We start from the raw sequence: 15,880 nt of genomic DNA on the forward strand, positions 1-15,880 counted from the left end.
GCTGCAACCAAACAGGCATCACCACATCCACTGGACTCCTTTCTTTTCAGGAGGACAAGCTTGAGTGATTAACACACCAAGAGAAACCATAAAACAATAAAATTTGTTAACAATGTCAGTTATTGATTGATCTGCTATTGATTACTTGCCAGCTTAGGGTTTTAAGTTTTACAGCATTGATCTTTGTAAATAGTTAATTTTCCTCAAAGAAATTTTTAACATATATATATATTTATACATATACACACCGATTGCATATTTCTGTCATTTTTATGCATAAGAAAAGTATTAAAATACTCTTTAGCAATACTGACACATATGCAAAGTGGAAATGTTGTGGACAGTGTCACTTCTACTTTGATAGGAATAAACTGTGAGCCTTATTTAATCAAAATGGAGTATTAAAGACCTGAGTTTTCAAAACCCGTTTCATCTACTGAGGAACAAACTGAAATAAATGCTTGCAACCTTGCAAATACTTGCAAGTTTTTGTTTCAAATGGAGAAAAACAGAAAAGATTGAGAGAAGACCCTGAAACACCAGAAAGCACCACGGCTTCGAGAAATGGGTCATCATATGCAACAGCATGAACTGCCCTTAAAGGGGGCAAGTCATAGCCACAATGGTCCATTAGCCATCTGCAGCAAAGGAAAAAAATTTCCTTGAATCAAGACATCAAAGAGGGGCAAAACATTAACTGAAGCTGCAGTTGGTCTCCAGTTTTAAAAACAAAAGATAAAATCACCTAAGCGCCAAGGAAATTAAGAAGCAAACCATAGGAAGATGTATCTCCCTCAGACACACCATTAAAGGCACCTAACTCCCCATCTTGCAATGTCATTTACAAAGACTGTTTCACCTGCTTGTCTACACGTCTCTAAAGGATAGACACTATAGTTCACATACCTTGGCGTCTCCTACAGAAGTCGGCTAATGTCTGGCACAGAGTAGTTATCCAACAAATATCTGAGAATGAAATCATTCCCTTTCATTGAAAAGCAGCATTGGGCCTGGTTACTATTCATAAATAAACCTAGGGTGCTCAAACATCAATATAAAGCCAGTTGATAAAAACTGCTTTAGCATGTTGGGGAAGACATTTGGCATAGAGGCTAAAACACTGCTTGGGACATCCCATATTGGTTCACATCCTAACTCCATTTCTGATTCCAGCTTCCTGCTTTTGTGGAGGCTGGGAGGCGCAGGTGATGGCTCAGGTACATATATTCCTGCCACCCACTGGAAAGATCTGGATGGAGTCCCTGGTCCCAGCCAGCCCCAGCTGTTGCAGGCATTTAGGGAGTGCACTCACAGATGGAAGATCTCTCTGTCTCTCCTATCTGGCTTTCAAAATAAAATAAAAACTTTTTAAAGTTTAAGTATAAGTACATTTTCCCACTATACTCACCTTCTAGGTAGAAGAGTTGTTATTCCTGATGCCAGATTATGAAAATATTTATGTGGACTTTTTAAGAACTTTTTTTCCCCATCCTCAACTTGTACTGCACGCCAGGTCTAAATGGGACTATTACTGAAAGGACTACACCAGCCTTTAAGCTGGCAGCTCATCGTCCCTATCTCTAACCTCTAGGACAGGTGGACTGCATTCTGGATTTCAAATGATGAATTTATTGGCATTTTCCCCCTACTGAGTCTTAATGAAAACCAAACTTGAGGATTGATGCTCACTCCAAATAATGAGCACATAACAGTTCCCTATAGAAAGCTACACTTTTATCTCAAAAATCTAGGGCTTTAGAAATATGAGGGTACTTCAAAAAGCTCATGGAAAAAATACAATGAAAACTTAAGTTGATTGTGATACATACAAAGAAACTTTGAGATTCATGCATAGCTTTCTTCACAATGTACCTTTTCATTAACTTTTTGAAGACCCTTCATATGCATGAGTATTCTTTTTTTTTTTTTTTTTTTTTTTTTTTAATTTGAGAGGCAGCAAGACAGAGAGAGAGGGAGCGCCCACTCAAAGAGTTGTTCCCCAAATGTCTGCTACAGGGGATGGGGGTGGGTGAGTGGGAGCACTTAACCCAAGTCTTCCACAGGTGTGTTAGAAACCCAACTACTTGAGCCATCAGCACTGTCTCCCAGGATCTGGAACTGCAGGAAGTTGAAATCTCCTGATTTCAGAGCCAGGAACAGAACTCAGGTCTCCAGTGTGGAACATGAGTATCTTGACCTCTAGGCTAAACATTCATCCCAAATTTATCTTTTTAATTCCATTCTCCATGACCTTCCTGAAAGAGTAGGAAGCTAAATAATCTATATCAATTCAACCACCAAAAGTAAAAATTTTTACTGCTTTGTACTAGATTTAGAAAACTAATACTTGAAGAAAAGTATTCGTGTATGTGAACACACAGATCCAGAAAATGGATCAATAAATATGTAATAGGCATTATATTTAATTTTGACATTTCTGCAAAATGTTAATCACTCAATTAAAAGTGAATTGCATTTTGACATAACTCATTTTGCTCATTTCTTTTTTGTCATTCACCTTTCTTGCATGGCATTTTCAAGTCCTCCTTTTAAATTCTAGGTAATTCATATTCATTTAGTCATCACACAGGAGAGAATTAAAACTCAAAGTTATGGCAGTATCTTCTGTTGTGACAATGCATTTCATTGCAAATAATTCTTTATTCTTGAAACTCTACTCTTTCAAAATCTCCTGATTTCAAGATAATGCATTTCATCATAACTCCATTAAGATTGTCATACTTAATATCATAGTCTCTTTATCTTGTAATATTAATTCTGAGACATTTAATTATATAGAATGTAATTACATTTCTGCTGCATTTCATCAAATAATTCATCTTATAGAAAGTATTGCTTATATATTTCACAAAGCAATAAATGTGATACTTGGTTCTGAAACATGACTACTTACAAAAATAATTTTTATAAAATGTAAGCTGGATGAATGAGAAACACATTGAGAAAGATTAACAAAGAAAATGGATAAAATACTGTATTTTTTAAGTAAAATAACTGTGAAAAAATGTACATTGTACATGGAATTGAAAATAATTCACCTATTTGTTTATTACATTTCTATGGAATTCAAAATAAGAGTTCTAGGGGCTGGTGTGTGGCTCACTTGGTTAATCCTCCACCTGCGGCGCCGGCATCCCATATGGGCCCCAGGTTCTAGTCCCGGTTGCTCCTCTTCCAGTCCAGCTCTCTGCTGTGGCCCAGGAAGGCAGTGGAGGATGGCCCAGGCACTTGGGTCCCTGCACCCACATGGGAGACCGGGAGGAAGCACCCAGCTCCTGGCTTCAGATCAGTGCAGCACCAGCCGTAGTGGCCATTTGGGGGGTGAACCAACAGAAGGAAGACCTTTCTCTCTGTCTCTCTCTCTCACTGTCTAATTCTATCTGTCAAATAAAAAAAAAAAAAAGAGTTCTAAACATCATTTTTTGATATCCTGTAAGACACTTTTTAAAAATCTTCAATGGGGTTGGCACTGTGGTATAGTTGGATAAGCCTCCAAGTGTGCACTTGTTCATCTCCCAGCTGCTCCTCTTGTGATCCAGCTCTTTGCTATGGCCTGAGAAAGCAGTGGAAGATGGCCCAAGTGCTTGAGCCCTTGCACCTGCGTGGGAGACCCAGCGGAAGCTCCTGGCTGCTGGCTTCGGATCAGCTCAGCTCCGGTCATTGCAACCATTTGGGGAGTGAACCAGCAGATGGAAGACCTTTCTCTCTGTCTCTTCCTCTCTCTGTTACTCTACCTCTCAAATGAATAAATAAATTTTTTTTAAGAAAATCTTCAATAACTCTCAAAATGTGACTGACCCCTTAACAAGCTCACCAATGCCATAGTTTTTGCTCTCCAGTGGAAACAGCTTCAGAGGCTAAGGACGCTGTGATTTCCATTCTAATTGTTTATGAAAACTTACATTTTTTGGTCACTTGATTCTTTAAGGCTCTGATTCCGTGAACCATGAGTTATGGGCTGATTATCAATGGTGACTCCTAGTCGTTTATTTCTATTGAGCACACAGACCCATGGCTGCAGCTGTTAAGCCTCAGCTTGCCTATTCTGCACTTTGACCTTCCTCACGCCTCGGACCCCTCCCCTTGGATACTTTTTAACAGCCCTTTTAAGTTTGTGGAAGAGATCTTTGAGCTTTATGTACCTTGTTATTTATAACCTTATCACGAATGACTAAAGGCTGACTATAATATTACATAAGAACTTGAATGTCCAGTCTGGCCAGTTATATTCATATTGTAGACTAGTGTAAAATATTCTCATAATTTTATATTCAGAGGAATGAATTCTTATTTGAAGGTTGTGGAACTCAAATTACAGAAATCAAAATATAGTTTGATCACCTTATTAAGTCTTAAAAAATATTTTATAGTTCTTTATAATTCACTTGAATTTTTTATTTCAAGAATTTTCCCCTTTTGTACAAGAAAATCTATCACTGAGAAACAAAATGATTGTTTCTTTACTTCTATAAGTATCTAAAATAATCCTTACGCACGAAATACACAACTTTTCTTTCTTACACAGGATCACAGTTAGAAGGTGACCCTATAAAAACACAGTCGTAGCGTGTTCTTCAACGCCAGCATTTGGTGATGCAGTCTTCTGATCTAAGAAGCAATGAGTATTTTACAAGTACACACACACATGCACACACACAGTTCCAGTGTCCCCTCCATTAAACACAGAGCAGGAAGCCAGGCAGCCTGCAGCTGCTCGCTCTGATGTCTACATGAAATGCTAAAAGCCTGGAACAAAGAGAAAGCCATGGTCATTCTCCCCACCACACTCTGAATCTGTGGCCTAGCAGGGCGTACCGGTTATGTTAATAGGAACCACATCAGCCTGGACGGTCTGTGCCTGCTGCCGCATCTTCTCTTCTGGGGTGGGCAGTGGAAGTGACCTGGTCCAGTTGGTCTGAGTGTGCAGGTCACAGAAGTCCCCTGAGGTTGGTGTTTTAGGTCTCCGGATGGAAATGAGTCTGTCTTCTTCTGATGAAGACAGAGAACACTGCAGAGGGAAAAAGAAGTCACAACATGTAAATTGCCAGCAGGAACATTTAAAAAGACACCTCCCCCTAGCTCAGAAAGCATTAGACTGATGGAAAGGAAGCCCCCCATCCCTCCCTGCAAAAAAAAAAAAAAAAAAAAAAAAAAAAAAATGGTCCTATTTAAGGACAGAAGCAATGGTTTGCAAGAAAATGGGTTATGCTCTTGGGCTTACCCATAATATTCATGATTCATGCTGGCTTTAGCCTGTATGTTGTGAGGACTGCAAAAGGTTTTGCTAAGTTCTTCCTGTGTTGCCTCTGTTTACAAGGTTCAGAAAGCTATGGCTTTAGCTCAACGTTAGGAGCCCGGAGAAACACCATGGCCATGGACATCTGTTTCTATTTTGATCAATGCTTAGTTTTGCTCAGGGTAATTTCTAGCCTTAGCCTTATTTTCTTTAGGCTGTGACCTCAGGGAACATATCAAAAATGATAGAGCTATTGTTACTTCTGCTCTTCTGAAGCTATTTATATGGGGAAAAGTCAGTATGCGATTGTGAAGTTACAGTCAGAAGCGCGGAGCCTTATCAGAATTCCCGGAAAATGTTGCTGGCGGTGTCTGCGGATAGAGACTGACATCCGCACACCAAAGCCCTTCTGCAGTGCCTTTGTGTCTCCTTTCACCCTAACACCAGGAGGCGAGGAAGGGGTCTGGGCAAGCACTTCACCCTGGCTCCACGGCAGCCGGCTCCATGGCAAGGAAACACACTAACAGGCTTAGGAACAGCACCACCAAGGGTAAGTGACTTTTGTGGGAAACGGCAGTACAGAGTGCACAACGAATGTGTAAGAACTGTCCTTCCAGTTTAAAGTATTTAAACAGAACTACCACGTATGAACATAGACTTTAAAAAAGAATTTTACGGAAGGATAAAAAAGGTCAGTGAATCGTCAAAAAGGGAACACCTGTGTAGCCAGCGCCCAGATCAATTTTACCCCTTCCCCGCCCTCCAATCATACCACCCCCGACAAGGCTAGCTAACCCCACAGCTCCTAACACTGCAGCTTCCTTTGGCCTGCATGTGAACTTTTCTATAAAAGGTCATGTGATCAGTTCTCTTTTGTGGACTTACTCCTTTCACTCAACACTATGTTTGCAAGATTTTACCTGTCTTTAAAAGACAGGTTTTATACCTTTTGAATTTAATGCAAGTTTCTAAGAAAGGTACAGAAAGGTATTGGTTAGAAATCTCAAAACACAAGAACACTGGCATCACTGTTTTATTGCTACTGAATTTCTTGTTGCAAAATATATATTCTACAACTGCTAGAGCTCCACAAATCTGCCCTGGGCTGGGGAGGAAGCTACATAAGAGCTAACGGAAATAGTCTGGTGTAAAGGGATAGAGCCCTCCACTGTGAATCCAGCTGAGTTTGCTTCTACACCAGCTACACTGCCTTCCTTTTCTGTCCACAGAGGGAGGTCCTCTTAGGATGAACGATGTAGACATGTCAGTGACTGCTGAACACCATGAGCATGAAGGTAGGAATCACATAAAGATGACTTTAGAAAAGCAGAATCATGGCCAGTGCCACGACTCAACAGGCTAATCCTCCGCCTGTGGCACTGGCACACTGGGTTCTAGTCCCAGTCAGGTGCCGGATTCTGTCCCAGTTGCCCCTCTTCCAGGCCAGCTCTCTGCTGTGGCCCGGGAGTGCAATGGAGGATGGCCCAAGTCCTTGGGCCCAGGTGCTTGGGCCCTGCTCCCCATGGGAGACCAGGAGAAGCACCTGGCTCCTGGCTTTGGATCAGCAGTGGTGCGCCAGCAGCAGCGCGCTGGCCACGGCAGCCATTGGAGGGTGAACCAACGGCAAAGGAAGACCTTTCTCTCTGTCTCTCTCTCTCTCACTGTCCACTCTGCCTGTCAAAAAAAAAAGCAGAATCATGAATTTAAAAGTATCCATTTTTTCTTTTATTACTAGGAAACTAATGACAGTAAAAGCATTGTACAAATAAAATTATAAATCAGAAAATCAGATATCTCAATACATTTTTTTATTTTATATTCCTTTTTTTAAATTTTTATTTGACAGGTAGAGTTATAGACAGTGAGAGAGAGACAGAGAGAAAGGTCTTCCTTTTTGCCATTGGTTCACCCTCCAATGGCCGCTGAGGCTGGCTCATTGCGCTGATCTGAAGCTGGGAGCCAGGTGTTTCTCCTGGTCTCCCATGCGGGTGCAGGGCCCAGGGACTTGGGCCATCCTCCACTACCTTCCCGGGCCACAGCAGAGAGCTGGCCAGGAAGAGGGGCAACCGGGACTAGTACCCGGTGCCCCAACCGGGACTAGAACCTGGGGTGCTGGTGCCGCAGGCGGAGGATTAGCCAAGTGAGCAAGGTGCCGGCCTTTATATTCCTTTTTAAAAAGATTATTTTTTATTATTTGAAAGGCAGAGAGAGAGAGAAAGAGAGAGAGAGAGAGAGAGAGATCCTCCATTCACTCAGTCATTCCCCAAATGACAATAGCCAGGGCTGGGCCAGGCCAAAGCCAGGAGTCAGGAGCCAGGAATTCCACTCAGGTCTCCCATGTGGGTTGCAGGGGCCCAAGCACCTGGGCCATGATCCACTGCTCTCCCAGGCACATTAACAGAGAGCTGGATTGGAAACAGAGCAGCCAGGACTTCAACTGTTGTGCCAGCACTCTGATATGAAATGCTAGTATCACAAGCAGCAGCTTAACTTGCTGTGCTGCAATGCCAGATCTTACTTTATATTCCTAATACATAAAATATATAAAATGATCATCTAGCTTCTTTTCCACCTAAGGAAAATGTGAAATGAAACATACCCAATTTATGAACTATGCCTATGTTACTGAGGTCTCACAATGACACTAATGTGCACTATATCCATTTGATCTGGTTCTGGAGAACATGGTTTTATCTGTTATTATTATTCAAGAATGACCAGGTCTTCTGGGAGAAAGCCTAAAAATACAAATTCCTTTATATCTCTAAATAAGAACAAAAACTTCTGATAATCTTCTCATCCCTCTCCTCCTCTTCTTCTTCCTCCTCCTCCTCTTTCTCTTTGTCTGACTGAGCTATTTCCAAGGATTTGTCTTCTAGCTCAGATATTTTTTATTCTTCCTCACTGAGTGTGTTGTTAAGGCTTTCCACTGTATTTTTTATTTGACATACTGAATTCTTCATTACCAGTAATTCAGTTTAGATTACTCTTGAATATCTCTATCTCCTGGGAGAATTTTTCATCAAGGTCATGTATAGATCTCTTTAACTCCTGTATTTGCTTTTCTGTGTTTTTGAGTAACCATATAATCATATATATAATCATATAATATTATATCATATAATATTATATATCATATCATATTATAATCACATAATCACTCTTTCAAATTCCTTTTCAGGCATTTCATCAATCTCGTTGTCTACACATTCTGATACTGTAGTGTTGTGTTCCTTGAATTTCTATGTTTATTTTTAGGCATTTGTTGAAACACTTGTTGGTTTTCATCTTTGAAATATGCCTCTATGGCTTAGTGGAATGTCTGCTCCTTCAGTGGATATCCTGAGGTGTGTCCTGGATAGGGCCAGGGAGTCCCAGCCAGAACTTGAGTGGGGCAAGAGTCCAAAGTGGTACCCTCCCTAGTTGGGTGTGGCTGATCTCTATCATCAGCAGGGGAAAGGGTTTAAACATGGCAGCTGGCATTATCACAGCCTCATCCCCCAACTCCCCACCACCCGCTGAGGTGACTAATGCCCAGGGTGAACCTATAGTGGCTACACAGCCCACCCACACAGGCACATGAACCACACAAGGATCTATGTGCTCCTCGGTGTGAGCACAGAACCCTGTGCAATGACCTACTCTAGGCACTCAGTCAACTCTGAGCCTCGGAAGCCCAGGGACTCAGCTCTACTTCATGCCCTACTGTGCAATTATAGAATTCCCAGTCACAGGGAACAGGGGATTGATCTCTTCTCAGCTAACTGCCCATGGGGAGAGCTGAGGCCTTCCCAGAGCCAGCTGCCTCCTTGCCAGAAGTTGGTTGGTGCTCAGCCCTGGCAGGTTGAGTCCAGGTGCTGGGTAGAGTAAGGGGAGGGGGCACGTCACAGGTCCAGGAGGGTGACTTGCCCCCCACCAACCCTCTAGGCCAGATTCAAAGTCAGTGGAGACTGTGGATTTATTCCTCTGATAAAGTCCCCCAGGTGTGTGCATAGGCCACAGCAGCCTCTACTCACCGTATTAAGATGACACTTCTTCCCTGGTAGTCTCCATGTGCCCTTGTTGGGGGATGGGAAGAAAGCAATATGCTTGCCTTTCAGGGGGTTAGGTGGGCACCCTGCTCCCTGCTAGTGCTTGAGACTGGACTCAAAGTCAGTGTGGCCCACAAGGTTCTCCCTCAGTCAATATCACCAGTGACACCGGCTGCTGCAGGCTCCTCGCACCTTGCTCCAGGAAGATGGCTTCCCCTCCCACCTCTAGCTATGGGAGTCACCAGTGGTGTCCCACTGCTGCATGACTGTACTGTCTACACTGCTTTAAGGCACAGAACAGAGGTTCTTTCTATATAATTTCCACTACAAACCTCTCTCCAACTGGGAATGCAATTCTTCCCCCTTAGTTCTGTTATCTTCTGGAGGTCAAAATCAGCATACCTTTGCCCTACTCAGCCAGCCTGCCAGCCTCCCTCCCTCCCTCCCTCCTTTCCTTCCTTTCTTTCTCTCTTCATTTTTTCTTTTTTAAAGATTTATTTCTTTAAAAAGCAGATAGAGAAGGAGTGACAGAGAAAAAGAGAAAACTCTTTCTTCTGCTGGTTCACTCCCCAAACGGCTGCAATAGCTGGGGCTGGACCAGACTGAACCCAGGAGTCAGGAGCTTCATATGGGTCACAAACATGGGTTCAGGGTCCCAAGTACTTGAACCACTTTCTGCTGCTTTCCCAGGAGCATTAGCAGGGAGCTGGATCGGAAATGGAACAGCTGGGATTCAAATCAGCTATGCCACAGCAGTTCCAAGTATTTGTTTGTTTTCCATCACCTTTTTCGCATGACACATTTTACATACAAAGTATGTAATGTACTTAATGAACATTTAAGAACTCATTGTTGGCCGGCGCAGCGACTCACTAGGCTAATCCTCCGCCTTGCGGCGCCGGCACACCGGGTTCTAGTCCCGGTCGGGGCACCGATCCTGTCCCGGTTGCCCCTCTTCCAGGCCAGCTCTCTGCTGTGGCCAGGGAGTGCAGTGGAGGATGGCCCAAGTGCTTGGGCCCTGCACCCCATGGGAGACCAGGATAAGCACCTGGCTCCTGCCATCGGATCAGCGCGGTTCGCTGGCTGCAGCGCGCCTACCGCGGCAGCCATTGGAGGGTGAACCAGCGGCAAAAAGGAAGACCTTTCTCTCTGTCTCTCTCTCTCACTATCCACTCTGCCTGTCAAAAATAAAAAAAAAAAAATAAAAAAAAAAAGAACTCATTGTCTAGCCCCCGACCTGAAATGAGTAAAACTAATAACCTACAGCTACCTCTACGCCTCTCTCTAAACCTATCTTCTCCTTCCCTGGAGTTCACCACTTTTTTCACTGAATTTTGTGTTCAGCATTTTTCTGTTTCTCATATGCTTGCTTGTGTGTATATATATGTATAAATACATTTAAGTTATACATCAAAATTTGCATTGGGGCTGGCACTGTGGTGCAGAGGGTTAAGCCACCCTTGCAATGGTGGCATCCTATATGGATTGCTCATCTGAGTCCTAGCTGCCGTGCTTACATCCACCTGGAATGGTAGCACACGATGGCACAAGTACTTGGGCCCCAACCACCCATGTGGGAGATCCAGATGAAGTTCCTGGCTCCTGGGTTTGGCCCAGCATAGACCTGGCTGTTGAGGCCATTAGGTGAGTGAACCAACAGATGGAAGTTTTTTCTGTCTCCCTTCTCCCGCTTGCTTTGTCACTCTGCCTTTCAAATAAATAAAAACATCTTTTAAAAAAAGATTTATTTTGACTTTCACAAAGATAGTATCACTCTCTTTGTAGCAGTTCTGGCTTACTATTGTGGTTCTAAGACATATCATGTGGTTGCGGGAGCCTACCATTTGTTCATTTCACTGAGATTTCCACTCTAGCCCTGTATTATATTCACCTATCCCTTTACTGATGGACAATTGCATTGGCTAAGATGCTCTTTATATTACCTCAATAACTCATGACTCCTCATCAGACAGAGTTAGGAGGAAAGGGCTATAGCAACAGATATATTCCTGACATACTCATTATTGGAAGGAAAACATAGGCTCTGGAGTCGGAGACCAGGATGTACATTGTCTTTGCACTTTTGGGGGCAATGGCTTGTTACTATCTTGATTGTGGTGACGGCATCAAGAGCGTACACATGTCAAAAGCTAAATTGTATGCTTTGGAGGCTGGCGTTGTGGTGTAGCAGGTCTGGCTGCTGCCTGCAATGCTGGCATCCCATATGGGCACCAGTTTGTATTCTGGCTGCTCCATTTCCAATCCAGCTCCCTGCTAACACACAGGAGACAGCAGAGGAAGATGGCCCAAGTGCTTGGGCCTGCCACTTACGTAGGAAACCCTGATGAAGCTCTTGGTTCATTGCTCTTGCTTTCAGCCTGGCTCAGCCCTGGCTGTGTGGCATTTGGGGAGAGGGCCAGCAAATGGAAGATCTCTTTCTTTTTCCCTGTCTCCCCTCTCTCTGTACCTCTGCCTTTTAAATAAATCTTTTTTAAAAAAAAATTATAAGCTTTAAATATGTACAACTTCCTTTATGTAAGTAATACCTCAACAAGCTGTTTTAAAGGTAGAGAGATCTTATTTCAGTATTTAAAAGCCACATGAACTTGAGCAAGTGCCTTAATCTCTCTAAGATATGGTATCGTCATCCATGATATGGGCATAATCAAAGGTACCTTATATGGTTGCAATAAATATTGAATATGGCCACATACAAGCACAGTCTCTGGGGCCTGAGTCTTTCCTTGTGCCAGCTGCTTGGCTCTATGTTGAGAACACAGAGAGCAACAAGCTAGGGATGCCATCCTCCCACCTAGAGAGGAAGGCGGATATGAATGGAGCCTGATTGCTATGTACTGGGATGTGTGCAACAAAAGAAACTGGAACAGCTCACTGAAGACACGTTCACTGGTTTGCATGTTCAAAGGCCTGACATTGACAGCCCCCAATTTTCTTATCCTTGCCCACAGTGGTACAGGGAAACCCACAGTGAGCCCACAGAGCTACTGCGGACTTTCCACTGTGCCCTGAGACCCAGTAACAAACGACTGCATCTCGAGTCACTTCCAGACAGCAAGCAACTCTAGGCCACTGGGTCTGTATTCTGGGGCCAAGCAGCACCTGCACATCTCTCGGAAGAAAAAAATAATGAAGAAAAGAATGAGTGAATCAAAGAGCAGGTATAAGGAGAAGGAATTAGGGGGATTTAGTAAATGCCCCCTTTTCGTTTCCCAACATGGTACAGTGGAAACAAGCTCGAAAAAGTCCTGCCTTCCTGCCCTCCACAATGCTTTCTAGTTTTATGAACTTGAGAAAGCAGTGCCCTATTTCCAAGCTTCAGTTCTAGATCATTAAAATGACAGCCACCTCCATAGGCTCCATAGGCTTCTGGTGAGAAACGAGATCTACTTTGTAAAACAAAGTTCTGAAAATGTTCTGAAGTGTTCTATTATGACAAGGTTAACAATACTATGCCAACTGGTAGTTTCACATCTTTCTAGCATAACAAATTACATACACAAAGGATGTAATGTATACGTGTGAACATAAGACAACCTAAGAAGCCAGGACAACAGAAAACTTTGAACAATTGCTACAACCTCTCAGATTCATTGCTCTGGGCAGGAAATTCTACGTGGGTGGAATAAAAGGCAGGATGATTGGAAGAGTGGCCAAATTTTCATAAAAACAGGCACTGTCTATTGAGTAATTTTCTTTGAAGTCTGGTTTGAAAAAAACCAAACAGTTTAATAATAGTAATCACCACCACTTGGCCATACCCTGTGTGCCAGGGTTTGACAAACAGTAAATTTGCTGAAACTCACAACAATCTTCCAAGCTAGGGAGGGGAACCAGGTAATCTGTTATCAAAACCAGAACACTTCTGCAAGTGAAAGGCAGCGCTATGAATAATGACACAGGCTGGCAGCTGCAGGCCAGGGCTGCTCTGGGCCAGCAGAACACCTGGTTTCCACATCTTCAGAATGGAAGAAACTGAAGCCCACCCAAAGCCTGTGCCAGGCGGAGAAACCTCCTGAACCCACGTCCTTAAGCACCACATTCAGTGAGCCTCCTAGGTTTACAGCCACAGCCTCAAGGCTGCCTGCTTTGCTTTCCTTCAATGGCCTTCCTCGATTCAACAAAGCCTGGTCTGGAATCTAAGGTGTCCAATCGGAGAATAACAGGAAATAGATAAAAAAAAAAATTCAGTTTCTATCAGTGCCATGAAAGCCAACCGTTCGGTGTGAAAATTCCAGTGACTGCATCTCTTTGGGGGAGGCTTTTACATAGGAGATTGAGTAACTCACCTTGCTGAGGAGACAATAGGGCCTCTGTGATGCTTCCCAGATGCGGGGAACACACCACCAAATTTAGCCTCCAACGAGGGCAGCTGCAAACCTCCCTGTCAACCCACAGGAAGTATTTTGACACCCATAACTGAACTCCCTTTAAATACCTGAATAACCTCTTTTGTAGTAGCTGGGAAACACTAAAAACTGGAGGAGGGGGAAAAAGCCAACATGAGAACAGAAAGCAATTGCTTTCTGATTTCACAGGTGAATCTAAACTATTTCCCAGGATTTATGAATCCCCTTGTTGATGGCATCTTTTCATACAGTAGGTTTACTATTTAGGAGATATGCATAGCATATGTAATTGGAAATACCTTCAACATTTTTTTTTTTTTTGCTTGCTGCACTGCACCTTTAGTCTATCAAAGATGCATATGGCTATCGTTAGCAAGATCTCTACCTTCCTACCATAAATACATTGTAAAAATTATACTTGGTAAATGTTTTGTGCCAGGATAATTAGGGGTAATCTTCTAGAACAATTAACCTGAATAAGCAAGCAGATGCCCCCCAGGTTCTGTTTTCTAATTTATATGTCTTTAGCCTTTGCTTTATTAGCAACTCCCCTTTCAGGAGAGTGCTCCTATCCAAAGCACATAGTCTATGCTTACTATCTGTTCAACGCAAATATTTAGCTCTCCTCACCACTCCCTTACCTACCCGCAATGCCTACCTAGGAAATGTAAAAGGCTTTCCCAGTAGAATATTCCCTCCTTTCACATGTGCTTCTACACACTCTGGATTTAAAACCACCCCAGCTAAACCTCATGACCACCAGCAGTATTTCCAGACTTCATGTTCTGCCTCCCTCCTCACTGTTCAGTTAGCAGCCTTCCAATATGTAAACTTTCAGACTTGGTTTCTCTTGTCCTCTCTCTTCTCCTCCCATCCCCTAAAAATAACAACAAACCAAATGAAATAAGATCAAATCTATGCACATTTGTATTAGTATTTTGTTAGTTTTCTCAGTTGGGCAGGACTGACAGCTTTCTCATATTAAGCCCTTAAGAACATAGGACATCTTTTCATGTTTTCCCGTCCTATTTGTGCTCTTCTATGGTATTTTTAAGTTTCTAAAAATATAGATCTTATACATTTCTTATAAATTTACTGCTAGTAACTTTGCTATACCTACTTTAAATAGATTTATTTCGGTTATATCTAATGACTTCATAGATATGAAAGTTTTTGATTTCTATATATTAAATGTATACCTTAATATATTACTGCATGCTATTATTTACAGAAATTTACTTTTAAAATTTTGTTTTTCTGGATTTACCAGATATGCAAATCTACCAAGTATGCCACATGAAGACAGTGATAATAGATCAAACCTAATCTTTACCATTTTTGCACTGCCTAGTCTACCATTTTTCTGATTATGCTAGCGAGTTCTTCCTATACCGTGCTAAACCGTAATAATGATAGTGAATACCTTGTCTTACACTTCATTCTAATGAATGGTACATTAAAAATTATGTTGGATTTAGGGACAAGACAGATTAACTTGTAGGAATATCTACTTGTTCCTATAATATTGTGATTTTTTTAAAGCGTGTTATATGGTACCAAATATCAAGTTTATGTCTATGGTTTTAGGTACATGATTTTTCTACCCAGATCTATTAATATGGTTAATATCTGATTACATTACCTAACATTGATTATTCCTGCATTACCACTAGAACAAACTGATATAGAAGTACTGGTCTTTTAATGAGCTGCTAGCTTGGGCTTCCTAATGTTTTATGATTTCTAAATCCAATATTCATGGGTGAGATTGGCCACTTAATTTTCTGCTTTGTTCAATCTTTTATCAGGTTTTGGCATCAGTGGTAAACTAATCCATTAAGAAGAACTGCACCTTTTTCTTCTTGTGTCTTCGCTCTGGAATAGTTTCAAGCATTGAATTTGCAACTTGCTTCTCCTTAAAATCTTTGTTAGAACAAATCCCCCTACCCTCCACCCCCAGAAACCATCTGGCCTTGCTGTTTTACTCAATTTGGTGCAAATATTTGAAAAATTTTCCTTTTTATTTCCATGGTAATCAGTCTGGTTAAACGATTCTTTCTCTTCAAGGGCCAAGATTTTTTTTTTGCCTGTTCTAATTCTTAAAATTTATTTGAGATGCAGAAAAAGACAGAAAGAGAGAGCACTCATCTGCTGGTTCATTCCCCAAATACCTACAATGGGCAGGGACCATAGCAAGGAGGAACTCAACCCACGTCTCCAATGTG

General features: G+C 42.2%; 1 protein-coding gene across 4 annotated transcripts in view; it reads right to left on the reverse strand.

Moving 5' to 3' along the window:
• The window catches only part of NHSL1 (NHS like 1), a 287,111-nt gene that overhangs the window by 22,482 nt on the left and 248,749 nt on the right, over nt 1-15,880 (reverse strand). For all 4 annotated transcript variants that reach the window (XM_062186828.1, XM_062186832.1, XM_062186829.1 and 1 more), the window contains exon 4: nt 4,837-5,029. In XM_062186828.1, coding sequence (XP_062042812.1) covers nt 4,837-5,029 — 193 coding nt within the window. The remainder of the gene's footprint in view (nt 1-4,836; nt 5,030-15,880) is intronic.

The sequence above is a fragment of the Lepus europaeus genome, chromosome 3 (assembly GCF_033115175.1).
Source record: "Lepus europaeus isolate LE1 chromosome 3, mLepTim1.pri, whole genome shotgun sequence".
NCBI classification, from domain to species: Eukaryota; Metazoa; Chordata; class Mammalia; order Lagomorpha; family Leporidae; genus Lepus; species Lepus europaeus.